The 21,181-nt window shown below is 40.6% G+C and overlaps 1 protein-coding gene across 1 annotated transcript in view; it reads right to left on the reverse strand.

Moving 5' to 3' along the window:
- The window catches only part of LOC116978909 (protein FAM122A-like), a 54,121-nt gene that overhangs the window by 16,805 nt on the left and 16,135 nt on the right, over positions 1-21,181 (reverse strand). The window contains exons 3-5 of the mRNA XM_033030192.1: positions 17,201-17,257; positions 15,324-15,367; positions 4,754-4,808 (exon numbers count right to left, since the gene is read on the reverse strand). Of these exons, the coding sequence (XP_032886083.1) occupies positions 4,754-4,808; positions 15,324-15,367; positions 17,201-17,257 (156 nt within the window). The remainder of the gene's footprint in view (positions 1-4,753; positions 4,809-15,323; positions 15,368-17,200; positions 17,258-21,181) is intronic.

Here is a 21,181-nt window from a genome sequence, read left to right on the forward strand (position 1 = left end):
TTGTCCTGTTGGAAGGTGAACCTCCGCCCCAGTCTGAGGTCCAGAACGCTCTGGAGCAGGTTTTCATCAAGGATCTCTATGTACTTTGCTCCGTTCATCTTTCCCTCGATCCTGACTAGTCTCCCAGTTCCTGTCACTGAAATGTATCCCCACAGCATGATGCTGCCACCACCATGCTTCACCGTAGGTATGGTATTGGCCAGGTGATGAGCGGTGCGTGGTTTCCTCCAGATGTGAACCTTGGCATTCAGGCCAAAGAGTTCAATCTTGGTTTCATCAGACCAGAGAATCTTGTTTGTCATGGTCTGAGAGTCCTTTAGGTGACTTTTGGCAAACTCCAAGCGGGCTGTCATGTGCCTTTTACTGAGGAATGGCTTCCGTCTGGCCACTCTACCATAAAGGCCTAATTGGTGGAGTGCTGCAGATATAGTTGTCCTTCTGGATGGTTCTCCCATCTCCACAGAGGAACTCTGGAGCTCTGTCAGAGTGACCATCGGGTTCTTGGTCACCTCCCTGACCAAGGCCCTTCTCCCCCAATTGCTCAGTTTGGCTCGGCGGCCAGCTCTATGAAGAGTCCTGGTGGTTCCAAAGTTCTTCCATTTAAGAATGACGGAGGCCACTATGTTCTTCAGGACCTGCAATGCTGCCAAAATTATTTGATACCATTCCCCCAGATCTGTGTCTCGACACAATCTTGTCTCGGAAGTCTACGGACAATTCCTTCGTCTTCATGGCTTGGTTTTTGCTCTGACATGCACTGTCAACTGTGGGACCTTATATAGACAGGTGTGTACCTTTCCAAATCATGTCCAATCAATTTAATTTACCACTGGTGGACTCCAATCAAGTTGCAGAAACATCTCAAGGATAATTAATGGAAACAGGATGAACCTAGGCTCAATTTTGAGTGTCATAGCAGGGTCTGAATACTTATGTAAATGTGATATTTCAGTTATTTCTTTTTAATTACTTTGCAAAAATTTCTAAACACCTTTTTTCACTTCTTCATTCTGGGGTATTGTGTGTAGATTGATGATAAAAAAAATGAATATAATCCATTTTAAAATAATGCTGTAACGTAACAAATTGTGGAAAAAGTGAAGGGGTCTGAATACTTTCTGAAAGCACTGTTGGTGCAGGAGGAGCCCATTCGGCCCTTCGAGCCAGCACCGCCATTCATTGTGATCATGACTGATCAATCATCCACAATCAGTAACCCGTGCCTGCCTTCTCACCATACCCCTTGATTCGCTAGTTCCTAGAGCTCTATCTAACTCTCTTTTAAATTCATCCAGTGAATTGGCCTCCACTGCCTTCTGTGGCAGAGAATTCTACAAATTCGCAACTCTCTGGGTGATAACATTTTTCTCATCTGTTTAAATGGCCTCCCCTTTATTCTTAGACTGTGGTCCCTGGGTCTGGACTCCCCCAACATTGGGAAAATTTTTCCTGCATCTAGCTTGTCTAGTCCCCTAATAATGTTATATGTTTCTATAAGATGCCTTCTCATCCTTCTAATTTCCAGTGAACACAAGCCCCGTCTTTCCATTCTTTCCTCAAATGACAATCCAGCCATCCCGGCGATTAACTTAGTGAACCTACTCTGCACTGCCTCAATAGCAAGGATGTCCTTCCTCAGATAAGGAGATCAAAATTGCACACAATACTCCAGATGTGGTCTCACCAGGACCCTGTACAACTGCAGAAGGACCTCTTTACTCCTACTCAAATCCTCTCCTTATGAAGGTCAACATGCCATTAGCTTTCTTCACTGCCTGCTGTACTTGCATGTTTACTTTCAGTGACTGATGTACAAGGGCACCCAGGTCTCGTTGCACTTCCCTTTTTCCTAATCTGACACCATTGAGATAATAATCTGCCTCCTTGTTCTTGCCGCCAAAGTGGATAACCTCACATTTATCTACATTATACTGCATCTGACATGCGTCTGCCCACTCACTCAACCTGTCTAAGTCACCCTGCAACCTCCTAGCATCCTCTTCGCAGTTCACACTGCCACCCAGCTTTGTGTCATCTGCAAATTTGCTAGTGTTATTTTTTATACCATCATCTAAATCATTCATATATATTGTATATAGTTGCATCCCCAGCACCGAGCCTTGCGGCACTCCACTCGCCACTGCCTGCCATTCTGACAGGGACCCGTTTATTCCTACTCTTTGTTTCCCGTCTGACAACCAATTCTCTATCCATACCCTGCCCCCGATACCATGTGCTCTGATTTTGCCCACTAATCTCCTGTGTAGGACCTTATCAAAGGATAAGGTCCTGAATCTATGGAACTGGAAAACGATCACCAATGCATCCACAATTTCTAGAGCCACCTCCTTGAGTACCCTGGGATGCAGACCATCAGGCCCTGGGGATTTATTAGCCTTCAGTCCCATCAGTCTATCCAATACTATTTCTCGCCTAATGCAAATTTCATTCAGTTCCTCTATCTCCGTAGATCATCTGTCTTCCAGTACATCTGGCAGGTTGGTTCTGTCTTCACTAGGGAAGACACAAACAAAGTACCTGTTCAACTCTTCTGCCATTTCCTTGTTCCCCATAATAATTTCACCTGTTCCTGCCTTCAAGGGACCCCATTTGTCTTTACTATATTTTTCTCTTAACATACCTAAAGAAGATTTTACTATCCTTCTTTATATTCTTGGCGAGCTTACCTTTGTACTTCATCTTTTCACCTCGTATTGCCATTTTTGTTACCTTCTGATGTCCTTTGAAAGTTTCCCAATCCTCTGGCTTCTCGCTACTCTTTGCTATGTTATACATATTTTCTTTTAGTTTTATACCGTCCCTAACTTCCCTTGTCAGCCACCGTTGCCTCTTATTCCCCTTAGAATCTTTCTTCCTCTTTCATTCTCTGTGCTAAAAACGTCGAAAGAGAAAACTGCTGTTGCAATCACCATCAAGGCGGCACTGCCAAGAGAGTGACTGGTGGTGGAAGCTGGGTCACTGACAATGTTTATGCAGCATGTAGATGAGTGGTATAGGTGACTATGGACCATAGGCTGGATGCTGGAAACATTGGGCACAATGGCCTGTTCCCATGCTGTATGATTCTCTCATTCAAAGAACACCCATTGGAGCTGAAGGAAAAACTTGCATGATCACAAAAGTTGTACATTTATACTAATGTCTGAAAGACATTTAAACACGAGGCATTTTGGGAGTAGGGTGGGAGATATACAGTAAATGGTCGGACACAAAGGAATGTTGATGAACAAAGAGACCTAAAGTCTACGTCTGAGGTATACAGCACAGAACCCAACTCTTTGGCCTGCAGTCCATTGTAAGTGGCAACACACGCTGCGTTACTGAGGAAGAGGGCATGTGGCATGCTTGCTTTTATAAGTGGGACATAGCATATAAGAGTGAGCATCATGTTGCAACTTTTCAACATACTGGATAGAGCACACTTGCAATATTGCATGTAATTATGACCTCTCTATAGGTAGGACGTAAATGTGCTGCAGACAGTGCAGGGAGATCACCAGGATATTGTCCTGTAAAGATTGGAGGATTTAATTAATCTCTCCTCTTAATTAGAGAGATTGGAAAGGCAGGAATGGAGCGAAAAAGGCCGAGTATTAGCTGAGAGAACAATTTATTAGAAGAATGTAAGGAGAGTCCAAATCATTTTCCCATGGTAGGAGTATCAGAAATAAGAGGACAGATTTAAAATGAGGCGTTTTTAAAAGTATCTGAGGACTTCTTACACAGAGTGGTTGATATCTGAAACTAACTGCCAGAAGAGATTGTGAAATTAGATACATTCAGTACTCTCAAGAGGCATTTAGGAAACCATTTAAAAATGGAAGTCAGAGAAGGATATGGACAATGCTGGCCGTGTAGATGGGCAGAAATGTTGGCATGGATGTGGTGGGCTGATTACTAGTTAAAGGTTTGCTACAATAGTTGTCTACAAATTGAGACTTTCAGTTCCATCTACACTTCCCGCTGCCTCGGCAAGGTCACCAACATAACCAAGGACGAGTTTCATCCTGGCCACTCCCTCATCTCCCCTCTCCCATCAAACAAGAGGTACAGAAGTTTGAAAACTCATACTTCCAGATTCAGGGACAGTTTCTTCCCAGCTGTTACCAGGCAACTGAACCGTCCACTCACCAACTAGAGAGTAGTCCTGACCCTCCCATCTTACTGACTGGAGAATTTAGAACTGTCTTTAATCAGACTTTATCTTACACCAAATGTTATGCCCTGTGTCCTATATCAGTGGCTTGATTGTGATGATGTATTGTCTTTCAGCAGACTGGATAGCATGCAACAAAAAATTTTTAATTGTACCTCTGTACACGTGACAATAATAAACTAAACAATACAGAGTTAGATGCCTGAACTTTCAGTGCAGTACAGCATATCTACCTCAGTGGCCGACCAAATCCCCAATCATTCGGTGATTTATATTATTTTGGGTTTGTGAGCCATTTCAATAATATTACACAAAGCTGCATGCTCGATGAAACTGAAAGGAGTTCATTCCCAGGGATTAGAGTGAGAAGCGACTCCTATTTATCTGATTACAGTTAAATTAGAACTCACAACCCAAAAAATTAATTGAAGAGGAACAGTAAAAAATGCATGACTCAGGCATATGCAGACAAATCAAGGAATGTATCAGTGCCCGAGCATTGGATGTAATCACAGGTGCAGCAAATCTTCAAGAGCATGAATAATTGGAGCATTTCACCCACTGCCAGTCACTCACCAGGTTCAAGCTCTCTTCCCATGACACGCTCATCTGCATTGCAGCTTGCACTCCCCTGTACAAAAAGCAAGCCCAGAGTCAACACATACACTTAAAAACCATTCACAAGATTGTCCCTGCCTTTGTTAAACAAAATATATCATGTGCAATGGGTTTTTAGTCATTTCAAAGTCAGGTTAGAGGCAGAGGGAAGCGAGTGAGATCAGAGCCAATCTCAGGGAACAAGAAATAAGTAATGTTCAAGCAATTGACTCGAAATGAATCAACTATTTTTCAAAATAAATTGGTATTTTTATACATTTTGGTTTCACCGTGTGGAAATTACAGGCGTGTTTGTACATAGTTCCAATGAAAGTCAAAGAAGCTATTATTGAGAAACAAGAATAAAACTGTTAGAGACATTTGGCTTACCAAAATCAACTGTTTGGAACATCATTAAGAAGAAAGAGAGCACTGGTGAGCTTACTAATTGCAAAGGAACTGGCAAGGCCAAGGAAGACCTCCATAGCTGATGACAGAAGAATTCTCTCTATCATAAAGAAAAATCTCCAAACACCTGTCCGACAGATCAGAAACACTCTTCAGGAGTCAGGTGTGGATTTGTCAATGACAAATCCACTCAGAAGACTTCATGAACAGAAATACAGAGGCTACACTGCAAGATGCAAACCACTGGTTAGCCGCAAAAATAGGATGGCCAGGTTACAGTTGGGTGGACAAATGAGACGAAGATTTAACATATCAGAGTGATGGCAAGTGCAAAGAATGAAGGAGAGAAGGAACTGCCCAAGATCCAAAGCATACCACCTCATCTGTGAAACACGGTGGTGGGGGTGTTATGACCTGAGCATGTATGGCTGCTGAAGGTACTGGCTCACTTATCTTCATTGATGATACAACTGCTGATGGTTGTAGCATAATGAATTATCAAGTGTATAGACACATCCTATCTGCTGAAGTTCAAACAAATGCCTCAAAATTCATTGGCTGGCGGTTCATTCTACAGCAAGACAATGATCCCAAACATGCTGCTAAAACAACAAAGGAGTTTTACAAATCTAAAAAATTCTCAATTCTTAAGTGGCCAATCACCCGATCTTTTTTTTCACTTTAGTATTTATTGCTTTTATGCATACATAAATAAAACACAAATATAACAACGAAACATACAACAATGCAGTGAAACATACAACAGTGCAGCGGGGAGTCCAGTTTACAATTAATGATGCAGTATACAGAACTATTTTCTTATTAAAACATTTTCCAATAACTTACATTATTGTCAATAAAATTATAGTGTTGATGTCTTTATTTCTATACATAATCCATTTTTCCCATTTTCTGTTACTCGTCTTCTTTCACTCTTAGAGAACATGTCATTTTCTCCATGACAAATATTTCCTGTACTATGTCTAACCATTGTCTAAGTCTGGGTGTGTCTGCTGCAAGCCAGTTTCTTGTAATGGCCTTTCTGCCAGCTGTGAGTAGGATTTTAACCAAGTAATGATCTTCCTTCAGCACCACTGTAGTTATATTACCCAGGTATAAAATGAAACACTTCTTGGAGACTATATATCCTAATACCTCCTTTAATTCTGAATTCACTCTGTCCCAAAATGGTTCTATTTTTGGGCAACTCCAGAAGATATGTGCATGATTTGCGTCTATTTGGCCACATTGCCTCCAGCATGTTTGCTGCCTTAGAATTTGCTTGCTTTTTATGTTGGGCGTAATAAAGAAACAAATCAAAATGTTCCAATTAACTTCTCTCCATTTTTGTGAATTAGTGGATGTCTGTAGTGTTACACACATATGATGTCATTCTTCTTCTGATATTGTGATGTTCAATTCCTGTTCCCACTTAAATTTTACATAAAATGTAGTTTTAGCTTGACATTCCATTAAACTATGGTAGCGTTTAGAAATAATCCTTGATGTTTTTTGATGATACGCATTAACTATCACTTCTACCACTGGATTCTTTTCTTCTAGTGCCTCCCTTTTTTACTTTTTTATTGTAATAATCTCTCAGTTGGAGGTATCTAAACAAGTCTTGGTTCCGAAGTGCAAATCTATCCTTCAAATCTTGAAAACTTCTTAGGTCTCCATTTTCAGTAACAGTACAAAATGCAGTCATCCCTTTCTTCATCCACTCTTTAAATGTTGAGTCATACATCCCTGGTTTAAATTCACTATCCAGAGCTATACATCTTAAAACATTTTGTCCTTTATTCAGTTTAAATTGTCTCGTAAGAGTGAACCAGGTTTCTAAAGTAAATGTCGTTATTGGATCGATTATACTCCTGATATGTCCAGGAAGTGCATTTTCTCCCAAGAGTGTGTGGATGTGGAAGTCAGGGATATATGTCTCAATCTCTTTCCACCCAGCTATATAGCTGTCCTCACACCAATTAATTAGTGGTCGAAGTTGGGCTGCATAGAAATAATTCCTAAAATTTGGAAGTGCCATTCCACCTTTGTCCTTTGGCAACTGGAGTGTAGTGTATCGAACTCTGGCCTACTTTCCTCCCCAAATAAATCTAGATATTAATTTATCCCATTCTGTGAATTGTTTTAATGGTACAGGTGCACAACCTTTTATCCGAAAGCCTTGGGACCAGACACTTTTCGTAATTCAGAATTTGTCGGTCTTCGGAATGGAAATTTTTTAGCGTAGATTTTAATGGCTGGCTCAGTGGTAGAGTGCTCGGCTCATATCCGCAAGGTCGCGAGTTTGCGCCTTGTTCCCGGCAGTTACTCGGTCGCGAGTTTGAGTCATCAATGTCGTTTTTTCTTGCAGAATAAATGTCTGTATGAAATGCAGTGTGTTGAATGAATTCCTGAATTTGTAAATGTGCCCGCAGCATTGAATCACCTCTCGCACTCATGTCATCCTAGCGGGGCTACATGCCCTTAGGTGGCCTAGCTCGGGGATTCTTGAATCCCCGAGCTAGGTCGCGAGTTTGCGCCTCGATCCTGGCAGTTACTCGGTCGCGAGTTTGTGTCTTCAATGTAGTTTTTTCTTGCAGAATAAATGTTTGTATGAAATCCAGTGTAGGAGAGGTGTACTGACTGTGTGGGCAGAACTTTGGAAGTGATTGCCCACCAGTCTAAAACGCCGCTGTGTCTCCCTGTCCCTGGGATAGCAGGGGGCGATCAAACAGCACAATACCCCCCTCCCCCTCCAACTCCAGAGGAATCCGCTCCCCGATGGGCAGCTACGGCGACAAGTGGCAGTTTGCCCACAGCCCGAGCTGCGCCCCCTCATCCGCCACCCCAAGAACAAGACGTACCTTGCACACCATCAGCTTCTTCCCCTACGTGTTCCCCTGGAGTTGGAGCGGGGCTGGGCTGGAGTTGCTGCTGGCTGTGGGTCTCTGGGATCTCCGTGCTTGCAGTGGGCCTGGGGGTCGGTGTCCCGTTGGTCCTGACGTCTCCGGCCACCCCCCTGGACTGGATCTGAGACTGGGAACTGTACCGCCCTTGCCCCCTCCCTCTGCAACTGCAAACAACCCCACTCTCCTGCAAGGGCGGTACAGTTCCCGGAGGATGGCAGGTGGCCGGAGACGTCAGGACCAACAGGAACCCGCTCCCCGATGGGCCCCTACGACGCCCCGAGCTGCGCCCCGTCATCCGCAACCCAGGTTCCTCTGTAGTTGGAACCAACGATCTTTGGTTGGAACGGGGCTGGGCTGCTGCTGGCTGTGGGTCTCTGGGATCTCCGTGCTTGCAGTGGGCCTGGGGGTCGGTGTCCCGATGAGGGGGCGCAGCTCGGGGAACGGCTTCTGGTGGTCCTGACGTCTCCGGCCAGTTTGCAGTTTTCCTCTGTAGTTGGAGCGGGGCTGGGCTGGGCTGCTGTTGGCTGTGGGTCTCTGGGATCTCCGTGCTTGCGCTTGAAAACGTTCACCGAGGGCGGCCTGCAGAGGTGACAGCGGAACCTCCGGTCGGTCCTCGAAGAAAGGGGTACTAAATCCCCATTCATAAAAGAGAAGGTGAGGGTATATTGCGCGGGAAGGTTAATAATTGACAATATGCTGCTGCCTGCCCGCTGAGTTAAAAAGTTCCCACGGTAGACTCATCGTGAGTCTACCGTGGGAACTTTTTAACTCAGCGGGCAGGCAGCAGCATATTGTCAATTATTAACCTTCCCGCGCAATATACCCTCACCTTCTCTTTTATGAATGGGGATTTAGTACCCCTTTCTTCGAGGACCGACCGGAGGTTCCGCTGTCACCTCTGCAGGCCGCCCTCGGTGAACGTTTTCAAGGACCTTTCTTCAAGGACCGAAAAAATGGCCGCTATTCGGAGGTTTTCGTTATTTGGATCTTCGGATAAAAGGTTGTGCACCTGTACCTCTATTGGCAGAGATTGAAACAAGTACAATAGCCTTGGCAAAATATTCATTTTCACCACATTTATCTTGCTACTAAAATCCATTGGGTAGGTGGACCATCTTTCTATATCATTTCTTATGTTTTGGTTGATGTGATTATAATTGGCCCCATACAACATTGATATATTTTTTGTTATATGTACCCCTAGGTATTTGATTGATTTTGAATCCCATTTAATATTACACTTTTGCTTGATTTCTTCTGGAGGAGCACAATTAAATAGGAGGGTTTGAGTTTTTGAAATATTCACTTTATATCCTGCATAAAAATTAAATTTCTCTATGATTCCCATCATCCTTGGAAAGGAGGTGTTTACTTCCGTGAGATACATCATTACGTAATCTGCATAAAGGCCAATTTTATGCTCTCTGTCTCTTATAGTTACTTCCCTCAGTTCCCTATCTTGACAAATCGCTTGAGCAATGGTTCAATATATATAGCAAACAGGGTAGGGCTAAGACATCATCCCTGTCTCGTTCCTCTTCCTAATACAAATCTCTCAGTTAAGGACCCATTCACCTTTACTCTTGCAGTAGGTTGCTTGTAAATTGCTTTAATAACTTGAATTGAATCTTCGGTAAAGCCAAGTCTTTCTAGTGTTTGATATAAGAATTCCCAATTAACCCTACCGAAAGCTTTTTCCGCATCTAGGCTTATCAGGACAGCGCGCGTACTTTCCTTTTGAATCTTGTGTATTATATGTATGGTTCTTCTAATACTGTCCTGTGTTTGTTTGCCTATTATAAAACCAGTCTGGTCTTCATCAATTAAATCTGGCATGAACTTTTCAAATCGTTTGGAGATAATTGAAGAATATAATTTATAGTCCACATTTAGAATTGTAGTTGGTACAATTTTTTTTGTCTTTGTTCTCTTTGGGGATTAATATTATAATTGCCCCTTTCCATGACGGGGGTGTCTTGCCTTCTTTAATAATCCAGTTAAAGGTTCTCAGAAGAAGTGGGTTCAGCTCATTCCGAAATATTTAATACCCTTCTATAGGGAAAGCGTCGCTGCCTGGGGCCTTGTTTGTTTTCATCCAACCAATCGTCTTCTCTATCTCCTCCAGAGATATTTCTGCTGTGATTATTTTATTTTGTGTCTCTCCAATACAGGGCAGATCTATTGTACTTAAAAAAAGTCCTCATTGATTCCCCATCTACTGTAGAGGTTTGTGTATATAATTCTTTATAATATTCCTGGAAGATATATTCTACTTTTTTTGGATCACTCTTCAATTTCTATGTACAGGGGTCCTTAATTTTGTGTATGGTGTTGTCAGCCGATCTGGACCCAATTGAGCATGCTTTTTATCTGCTGAAGAGAAAACTGAAGGGGACTACCCCCCAAAACGAGCATAAGCTAAAGATGGCTGCAATATAGGTCTGGCAGCGCATCACCAGAGAAGACACCCAGCAACTGGTGATGTCCATGAAATGCAGACTTCAAGCAGTCAAACATGACTACTTTTATTTACATGACATTGCTTTGTGGGGAGTATGTATAAACACTGCTGTAATTTCTACATGGTGAAACCAAAATGTACAAAAATTGCCTTTATTAAAAGTCTCTATTTTTATTCTCCTCAATTTCGTTTGTTCATTATGAAACAATTTCTGATCCATATGGTAGATTTTTGATGATTACTGGTGTTCTTCATAACCAAAAAGTTGTTATGGTCAATGTTTATGCACCTAATATTGATCACCCTGAGTTTTTTTAAACAGTAAATCGAATCTTTTCCTAATTTAAATGAACATCTTTTAATAATGGGTGGAGATTTTAACTGCTGTTTGAACCCCTCGATGGACAGGTCTGCAACTGATCATATGCTTCCAAATAAATCAGCTAGTTTTATCAATTCTTTTTTACTTGACTCTGGAATGTTAGAAGTCTGGAGATTCCTACACGCAAATGACAAATAATTTTCTTTTTTCTCTCATGTATATCATAGTTACTCTAGGATTGACTACTTTATAATAGATTCTCAGCTAGTTTCAATTGCATGTGAGTACGATGCAATTGCTATTTTTGATCATGCACCATTGAAACTATCAAATAAACTACCTGATTCCAAGTTTAGTGCTAAACAATGGCGATTTAATACTACTTTGCTTCAAGATCTAAATTTTGTTAATTTTATTAAAGATCAGATTGCTTTTTTCATCTTAACAAATTCTACAGAAAAAATAACCAATGGTGTAGTCTGGGATGCTTTTAAGGCATATATTCGTGGACAAATTATTTCATACTCCACGGGATCAAAAAACCAAACTCAAAATGAAATTGGCTGATGAGATTAAAGAAATTGATAAAATATATTCAAAAGCTCCTAGTCTAGAGCTCTATAAGAATAGAGTTGAACTTCAATTGAGAAATGATTTGTTATTAGTATCACCGATTGAGAATCAGTTACTTAAAACCAAAAGTCAATTTTATACACATGGCGATAAATCTGGCAAATTACTCGCCAATCAGTTGAAAGCGGTGTCAGACAAACGTCAGATTACTGAAGTGAGTAAACGGGATGGTAAATTGACTGTAGACCATGATGAAATTAATAAATCCTTTCAGGAATTTTATACCTCCCTATACCAATCAGAATTTCCTAGATTCCAATATAATGCATGAGTTTTTAAAGAAACTGAAATTGCCAAATTTACCACATAAAGAGTCTCTGTTGTTAGACGAACCCATCACGGAGGAAGAAATACAGAAAGCAATCCTTTTGATGAATTCTGGTAAAGCTCCTGGTTTAGATGGGTTTACAGTGGAATTTTAAAAGTATTTCTCAAGTTTACTCTCCCTGGCTACGCAAAGTTTTTAAAGAAGCCTTTTTAATGAATAGATTACCACAATCCTTTTATGAAGCAACTATTTCCTTAATTCTTAAAAAAGATAAAGATCCTACTGAAGTGACATCATATAGACCTATATCACTGTTAAATGTAAATTCCAAATTTCTTTCCAAAATATTAGCTATGAGATTGGAAAATATTTTACCGCAAATTATTACTGAAGATCAGACAGGTTTTATTAAAAATCATTACTCATACTTTAACGTTAGGAGATTAATGAATATCGTATATGCAGCGTCAAAAAACCCTTCAGAATGTGTCATTTCACTTGATGCTGAGAAGGCGTTTGATAGAGTCGCATGGGAATACTTATTCAATCCACTTAAAAAATTTAAGATTGGTCCAAAATGTATTTCTTGGATCAAGCTGATATATCATATACCTCAGGCTTCTGTACTTACCAATAATCAGAGATCCCCTTTTTTCAGGCTCAAACTTATCTCTTTATGCAGATGATCTGTTATTATTCATCTCTAACCCTGAGAAATCTATTCCGGCAATAGTAGCTCTACTTAATCAATTTAGTAGTTTTTTTGGTTATAAATTAAATCTTAGTAAGAGTGAGCTTTTTCCATTAAACAATCTAGTTTTGAATTATGAACCGTTTCCATTTAGATTGACTACCGAATGTTTTACTTATTTAGGCATTAAGATTACCAAGAAACACAAGGATTTATTTAAAGCCAATTTTACGCCTCTAATTGACCATATCAAACAACAGTTCACTAAATGGTCACCAACGTCCTTACTTTTAATAGGCCGAATCAATGCTATTAAAATGTTTATCTTACCTAAATTATTGTATTTATTTCAGACAATACCTATTTTTATTGCTAAATCTTTCTTTGATATTATTGACTCCAAAATGTATCCATATATATGGCAGAATAAAAATTCCAGACTAGGTAAAAAATACTTACAGAAATAAAATAAAAAAGGTGGTTTGGCACTGCTGAACCTTAGATTCTACTATTGGGCAGTTAATGCTCGCTATCTAACGATTTGGACAAAAGATTTAGAAGATACCCAATGCCCAGGATGGATAAATCTTCAACGTGATTCTATGCAAGGGCTATCACTGGCTTCTATTCTAGGGGCCTCGTTACCTTTTACAATTACGAGATTGAATAAATATACGACTAACCCAATAATAAGACATACACTCCGAATATGGTTTCAATTTCGTAAATATTTTGGATTGTATGATTTTATCTTATCGAGTCCTATCATATCTAATTTTTTCTTTCAACCTTCTAGTACTAATCAAGCCTTTCTGTTATGGAAGAGGAAGGGATTAGTAGCTTTTCGTGATTAGTTTTTGGATGGTTGTTTTATGTCTTTCGAACAACTCTCCAATAAATATAATCTACCTAACTCACAGTTCATTAGATATTTACAAATTAGACATTTTTTGGGCTACTCTACCCTTTTTTCCATTACCACATCAACCCGAAATCTTGGAATTTTTTGTACATTTGAACCATTATCAGAAGGGCTTAATAATGACTATTTATGAGGATTTTGAAATTTAAAAAAGATACATTTGATAAAATTGAGAATGACTGGGAAAGAGAACTTCAAATTTCTCTATCTATAGAGAAATGGGAGAGGATTTTTCAATTAGTTAATACTTCCTCAATGCGTGCAAGACACACTTTGATACAATTCAAGGTGGTTCACAGAGCTCATATGTCAAAAGATACGTTAGCTCGTTTTTATGGTCATATAAATCCTACCTGTGACAGATGTAATTATGAAGTGGCCTCATTGACTCGTATGTTTTGGTCTTACCCACTTTTAGAAAAATATTGGAAATACATTTTTGATACTATTTCTGTAGTTTTAGGTAATGATTTACAACCTGCAACTGCAATTTTTGAGCTACCAATGTTAGATTCTATTCATCTGTCACGTTCCGCCCATCGGCTGATTGCTTTTACCACATTAATTGCCAGAAGATCTATTTTATTTAAATAGAAATACTCTAATCCTCCGACCACACTCCATTGGTACTCTGAAACGATATCATGTTTAAATTTAGAAAAAAATTAAGAGTTACATTGTTGAACCCTTGGTTAAATTTGATAGGACTTGGGGAAGATTTATTCAACATTTTCATACAACATAAATTGCCCCCTCTCCAACTGTTATAATAATTATTTTACCTTTATATGGTGGAATGGACTTGACGACAAACAGGGACTTAAAAAGTTGAAATTCTTTGCAGCCCAGATTATGTTTTGCATTTTTTTTTAAGTTTAGGGGGGTTATGTTTTTTAGTTTTTTCTCTTTTTTTCTTTTTAATCTTTTTGTTTTTATACATATGTTCTCTTTTAAACATTTAACTATATTTACATAGAGACCAAGAGGTCTATATTCAAGGTGTATTTTGACACTGGACTCATATTTAGGTTATACCTGTTATTAATGTAACCCTGATCCCTATGTATCAATATCATTATGTTTATCATTATTTTTTTGTTGTCATGTTTTTGCTTTTGAAAAAAATAAAAAGATTTTAAAAGAAAGAAAGAAAGAGGATACAGCAGGAGATTTACAACATTGTGAGATGCCTAGATACAGTAAACAGGAAGGAACTATTTCCTTGGCACAGTGTCAAAAGCCCAGGTGGGGATTTAAAGTAATTACCACAAGCATTCAAGGGGGAAAAAAAGGTGAAAAATAATTCACTCAAAGCATCTCATATTTCACTTGGGCAGCTTACAGTGGTACATTGATTTCTCTAACATCAAGTAACCCTTGCATTCCCTCTCTCTCCATTCCTTCCCCACCCTAGTCGTCATACTAGTTTCGCTGTTGTCCTGTTGAGTTCTATTTGTATAACTCGTTATCACCATCCCACAGCCAACAATGGACCATTGTGGGTTCAAACATTTCTTGATTATTGTTGCTTGTTGTATTTCTTCCATTCATTTGTCCTAAGTACTGTCTATATCTCTCGCTCCCCTTTCCCCTGACTCTCAGTCAGAAGAAGGGCCTCGACCTGCAAAGTCACCTATTCCTTTTCTCCAGAGATGCTGCCTGACCCGATGAGTTACTGCAGCTTTTTGTGTCTGTCGTCACTGAAAAAAACACATTTACCAGGAATCCTCAGCATCTTTATGCAATAACCAAGTAACCGTATTGAGCAACGACTAAAGATGAGGGAACTCATGCTGGGAACAGGATGAAGCACACGGCTCCGTCAACAAGCGCAGACACAAACAACCGCACAGCCTACATATCAGAAATTTCCTTTCGTCTCAACACAAACATTCCAGCATTTAACAGATGTTTAACACCTTTCTTCAGTCTTACCTCTCGTGTGCTGTCTCTCTGTTCATGAGATCCATTCCTTCTTCCTGTATAAAAAAGAAACCAAAGATTGGTTGAGTTGAGTTTGAGAAACAGGGCTCCTTGTTCACCTACTTTCACTTCACGGATCGCTATTCACAGTGGTGCAGCAGTAGAGTTGCTGCCTTACAGCGCCAGAGACCCGGGTTCAACCCTCACTATTGGTGCTTTCTGTAGAGTTTGCATGTTTGCCTGTGACCACGTGGGTTTACTACGGGTGCTCCGCTTTAACATAGAACTATTTAGTTGGTCGGAGCGGACTCGGTGGACCAAAGGGCCCATTTCCACTCTGCATCTCAAAACAAAATTTCTATTACGATAAAGAGCTTTATATATTTGTCACTAGGAATGCTTCACTTGCTACAGGGAAATGTAGGGCCCCAGCTGGATACATTTTTTTCAAATAGAGGTCATTGAAATACAAACACTGTTTGCTTGGGTGGCGTCTCTGAAATAAACAAGCCACAAATTCTTAAAAATGCATGTTTTGCTTTTAATTTACTGCATTTTTACTGCCTTCTGACCTCTCAAAAGTTATACAGCACAAAATCAGCCCTTTGGCCCAACTCATCCATGCTGACCAAGATGTCTATTCTGAGCTAGTCCCACTTGCCTGCGTTTGGCCCATGATTCCTGTAAATCTTTCCTATCCATGTACCTGTCTTAAATGCTGTTATTTTAAGTACCTCCTGTGGCAGCTCGTTCCATATCCCAACATCCTGTGTGTGAAAGAATTGTCCCTCAGGGCCGTTTTTAATCTTGCTCCCTGTTCCTACCATCCACAACAGCCCAGCAATGCCTGACCTCCCACTTCATGAATGCTCATGTCAGGAAGGATTTTTTAGGAGCCTATACCTTTGTTATCTGGGGAGAGCAACATCTGAACATACTGAGCTACGGGAAATAGATCAATGTGAAGGGACTCTCTGCATGGGTCAGGTAGCTCATGAGGGATTTTCATCAAGTACATTTAATTCTAGACTTTTCAATAGCCGATCAACAAACATCGTGAAAGTCAGTTTTATTAATTGTCTCTAGAATCTGTTGGTCTCTGACTGACTGCTGGAAAGGACAGAATATTAACTTTATAATAATCTTAATGGTTTAATGACAACTGTAGAAAGTACAGGTTTGTAGGTCAATTGGCTTCAGACAAACTCTACATTTAACATGAAGGCGATTTATAGATTTCAAATGAGTCGGGGTATTCAACAAATTACACCCCATATCTACCAACGTTTCATGATGGGCAAAACTGTCTTCTGACATTGCCAGCCTGAATCATTATTATATTCAACATTGACACATATTGTTGTATTACAGGAGAATCAACGGGGAAAGGGGTCAGGTGAAATGTTGAGCTGAGACCAATGATCAGGTCAGCCACAATCTCATTAGACAATAGAGTGAGATTGTCCAGTCTCATTATCCTGCAGCCATGTGGTCAACTCTGGCTCCCATTTCTTGTATGTGGAAATCCCACACTGTATTGTGTCTGAGAGAAATGTGAAGCAACACATCAGCAACTGTCTCAGGGCACCTCAGACCTGGAGAACACTTGGGAATCAAATAACCCCATCCCTTGAATAAATGAATTTCTTTATTTCAACAGATTGAGACAACTGACCAGAACAGTGCCCTAATGCTGCCCGTTCTGCTGAGTTACTCCGGCATTTTGAGTCTATCTTTGGTGTAAACCAGCATCTGCAATTCCTTCCTACACTCTGGTAGATGTTGACTGCTCACATGCTGAACCCAAATGTGACTGAAGACTTGTTGCCAGGACCGAACCTTTTTGGCTTTGAAATGGTGTTGAAGTGTACTGGCAACGTTCACTTTACCTGTTTGATCTGATGCAGCCTGCTGCTCGGGATACGAACAGGTGATGAAGGGACGATCTGGAAAAGATAAATGTGAATAAATACCCCCAAATCTTTATTACAAATTATACAGAGCAGCAATATTTAAAACAAATTGTATTCTAAGATCTCATGCTGAGTAAGTGGAGGAAAGTTCAGGCCGGGGACAGAGGAGATATTAACTTGAGATAAACAATTACACGGCCAAATAATCTCAAGGGCAGCTCAGCAAAGAGCCATCATTGAGCATAACTTCTCAACTACGCCAACTCTGCTCCATTCATCTCCCTGGCATACATTTCTAGCCCTGGTGTCTCTGGACAGCAACTTCATGTCACTCCCATGCTCACTGTGACCTGCACAGAAGGAATTTACTCTCATTTTGTCAATTGGTGACTAAGATGACTGGATCTCATTATCATATGTGCCTGGGTGAGCACATGACTGATGTGCTCACACAGTATAAGGTTGATAAAGACGTCAATGTTTTTTAAATGAACTTTTGAAATGAATAAATAGGCAGGTAAAATTTATCGGAGAGTTGTGAAGTGGTATACCCTAGGCAAGAGAGAATAACAAAATACAACAGTCGAAATGGCAAAGCTCTTCAGTGTGATGGAACTGGAAGAGTTCTAAATAGGAGGTGCAAGTGAAGTTCATAAAGTGAACAAGATCTTGGGATTTATGTGGAGGAAGAAAATACAATGTTTTGTTACAAAGCACGTGATAGACCACAGCTTTGGTCACCACATCCTTCGATAACACTTCTACAGAAGATGCAGAAAAGGATGTTTCCTGGGATGAGGGAGTCAGCTAAAAGGTGGAGAAGCGAGGTTGTTCCCCTTGGAACAAAGATGGTTGGGAGGAGGCATATGAAATAATGTCTGGTTTAGAGACGGTACAGAGATAGATTGCTATTCCATTAGCTAATGGTTCAAGGTCTGGAGGGACATATTTTAAACTCAGAGCAAAGGATTTGTGAAATGCGATGAATTTATTTCTAAAAAGTAACTATTTGTAATTCGGAACTCATAATCACTGTTATTTATAACAGTGGTTTATTTAGTAGGTTTGCAGGTAACATAAGCATTGGTGTGGATGGTAAAGGCTGTCAAAGATTACAGCAGGATATCCATCGATTGAAATTCGAGCAGAGAAATGGCACGGAATTTAATCCATACGTGTGAGGTGATGCAGATTGGGAAGTCAAAAGCAAGAGGAAAGTCCAGTCAACCCCATATTACGGAGGGAGGTTGGGGGGGGGGGGTGCTTCCGAGAAAATAGTTATGTCATGCTTTGGATTTATATGAAAAAAATTGAGTTTATTCATTCTTTCTTTTTCACATGTTCTGTGAGCGTGGATTTTATTCCTTATCTCAAATTTTGGGGTATTGATTTCTGAATTCTGCAAGAATTCCATAACCCGGATGGCCAAAATGCAGGGGTTGCCTGTCTACAGTAAATGGCAGGACCCTTGGGAACATTGATCTTAAGATGCAAGTCCATAGTTTCCTGATAGTGGCAACACAATTAGATAGGATGCCAATGAAGCCATATGGCATTCTTTCAAAAATAAAATGGATATAAATAATTCAGTCTGAAGAAGTGGCCTAAACGTCACCTATCCATTTTCTCCAGGGATGCTGCCAGACCCGCTGAGTTACTCCAGCCTTTAGTGCTCATTTTGTCCAACATCTCCTTATAGCTAATCATCCAGGCAACATCTTGGTAAACCTGTTCAAAAGGGAACTGCAGATGCTGGAATATCGAAGGTACACAAAATTGCTGGGGAAACTCAGCGGGTGCAGCAGCATCTATGGAGCGAAGGAAATAGGCGACGTTTCGGGCGTCTTGGTAAACCTCTTCTGCTGAAGTCTGAAGAAGGATCTTGACCCAAAACTTCACCCATTTCTTCTCTCCAGAGATGTTACCTGTCCCACTGAATTACTCCAGAATTTTGTGTCTATCTTCGGTTTAAACCAGCATTTGCAGTTCCTTCCTACACATCGAGTAGAAGTGTCAGGGTGTCATGATGTAGTTGTATAAAAGTTTGGTTAGGCCACATTTGGACTACTGCATGCAATTCTGATCATCACATTATAGGATGTAGAAGCTTTGTAGAAGGTGCAGAAGAGCTTTATTTCCATTTTTCCTATCTTCTTTCTATCATTTCCCATCCATTTTCTTCAAAGATGTTGCCTGACCCGCAGAGTTACTCTAGTGTTTTATGTCGATCTAACCAGTATCTGCAATTCTTTTTCATTACAACTGGACAAAATGGGACTGTTTTTCCTCGTCATTTTAAAGTATTTAAAATGATGAGGATAGACAATCAAAGTCTTTGTCCCAGAGTGGATATCAAATACTAAGAAAGCACAGGTTTTAAGGTGAGATATGTGCTTTTTACTTACACAGAGAGTGGTAGATGTCTGGAATGCGGGGGGAAATGATGGAAGTTGATATGACAGAATAATTTAAGAGGCATTAGGTCAGGTACAATGCCCTCCATAATGTTTGGGACAAAAGAACCATAATTTATTAATTTGCCTCTGTACTCCACAATTTGAGATTTGTAATTAAAAAAAAAATCACATGTGGTTAAAGTGCACATTGTCAGATTTTAATAAAGGCCATTTTTATACATTTTGGTTTCACCATGCAGAAATTACAGCAGTGTTTATACATAGTTCCCCCCATTTCAGGGCACCATAATGTTTGGGACACAGCAATGTCATACAAATGAAAGTAGTCATGTTTAGTATTTTGTTGCATATCCTTTGTATGCAATGACTGCTTGAAGTCTGCGATTCATGGACATCATCAGTTGCTGGGTGTCTTCTCTGGTGATGCTCTGCCAGCAGCCATCTTTAGCTTAAACTTGTTTTGGGGGGTAGTCCCCTTCAGTTTTCTCTTCAGCATATAAAAAGCCTGATCACTTGGTTTCAGACTGGGTGAGTGACTTGGCCACTCAAGAATTAACCATTTTTTATCTTTGAAAAACTCCTTTGTTACTTTAGCAATGATCCCAAAATGTTTGGGAACAAAATGTTTGGGATCATTGTCTTGCAGTAGAATGAACCGCCGGCCAATGAGTTTTGAGGCATTTGTTTGAAATTGAGCAGATGGGATGTGTCTATACACTTCAGAATTCATTATGCTACAACCATCAGCAGTTGTATCATCAATGAAGATAAGTGAGCCAGTACCTTCAGCAGCCATACATGCCCAGGTTATAACACCCCCACCACCGTGTTTCACAGATGAGGTGGTATGCTTTGGATCTTGGGCAGTTCCTTCTCTCCTCCATACTTTGCTCTTGCTATCACTCCGATATAAGTTAATCTTCATCTCATCTGTCCACAAGACCTTTTTCCAGAACTGTGGTTGCTCTTTTAAGTAAGTAAGTAATTGTTATTTATATAGCACTTTTAAATCAAATCACGTTGAAGCCAAAGTGCTTTACAGAGAAGAAATTAGATTACCATACATCCATATAAAAGAAAAAAGAAAAAAAGACACAATACACTATAGGATTCAACATGAACGTCCCCCTACAACAGAATCAACACTTTCCACTGTATGGGAAGGCACCAAAAAGTCCAGTCCTCCTCCTCCTAGTCCACCCTAGGTTGGGGCCTATTTATAGCCTCCGCAGACAGTCGCCACAACGGCGGCCCGATGTTACAGGCCCTCTTGCCGGGAAAATGGAACTGCGGCGTCGGGTGAACACTCCACAGCGGATTGGAATGTCTGGAGCGCCCGCTTCTTCCCCAGAGACCGAAGTCCTCAGGCCGCGCCGGTCGGAGCTCCGACTCTGGCGATTTCGGCTCCACGGTGTTTTAAATCCAGCGCCGCCCGCAGCTGGACGCACGCAGCCACAGCTCCTCCGATGTTGGAGTCGTCCGTCACAGCACTCCGGAGCTTACCACATGGCGACCCGCGTAAGGCATCGCCCGTTCCGTG

This window comes from Amblyraja radiata, chromosome 12 (genome assembly GCF_010909765.2).
Source record: "Amblyraja radiata isolate CabotCenter1 chromosome 12, sAmbRad1.1.pri, whole genome shotgun sequence".
Taxonomy (NCBI): domain Eukaryota; kingdom Metazoa; phylum Chordata; class Chondrichthyes; order Rajiformes; family Rajidae; genus Amblyraja; species Amblyraja radiata.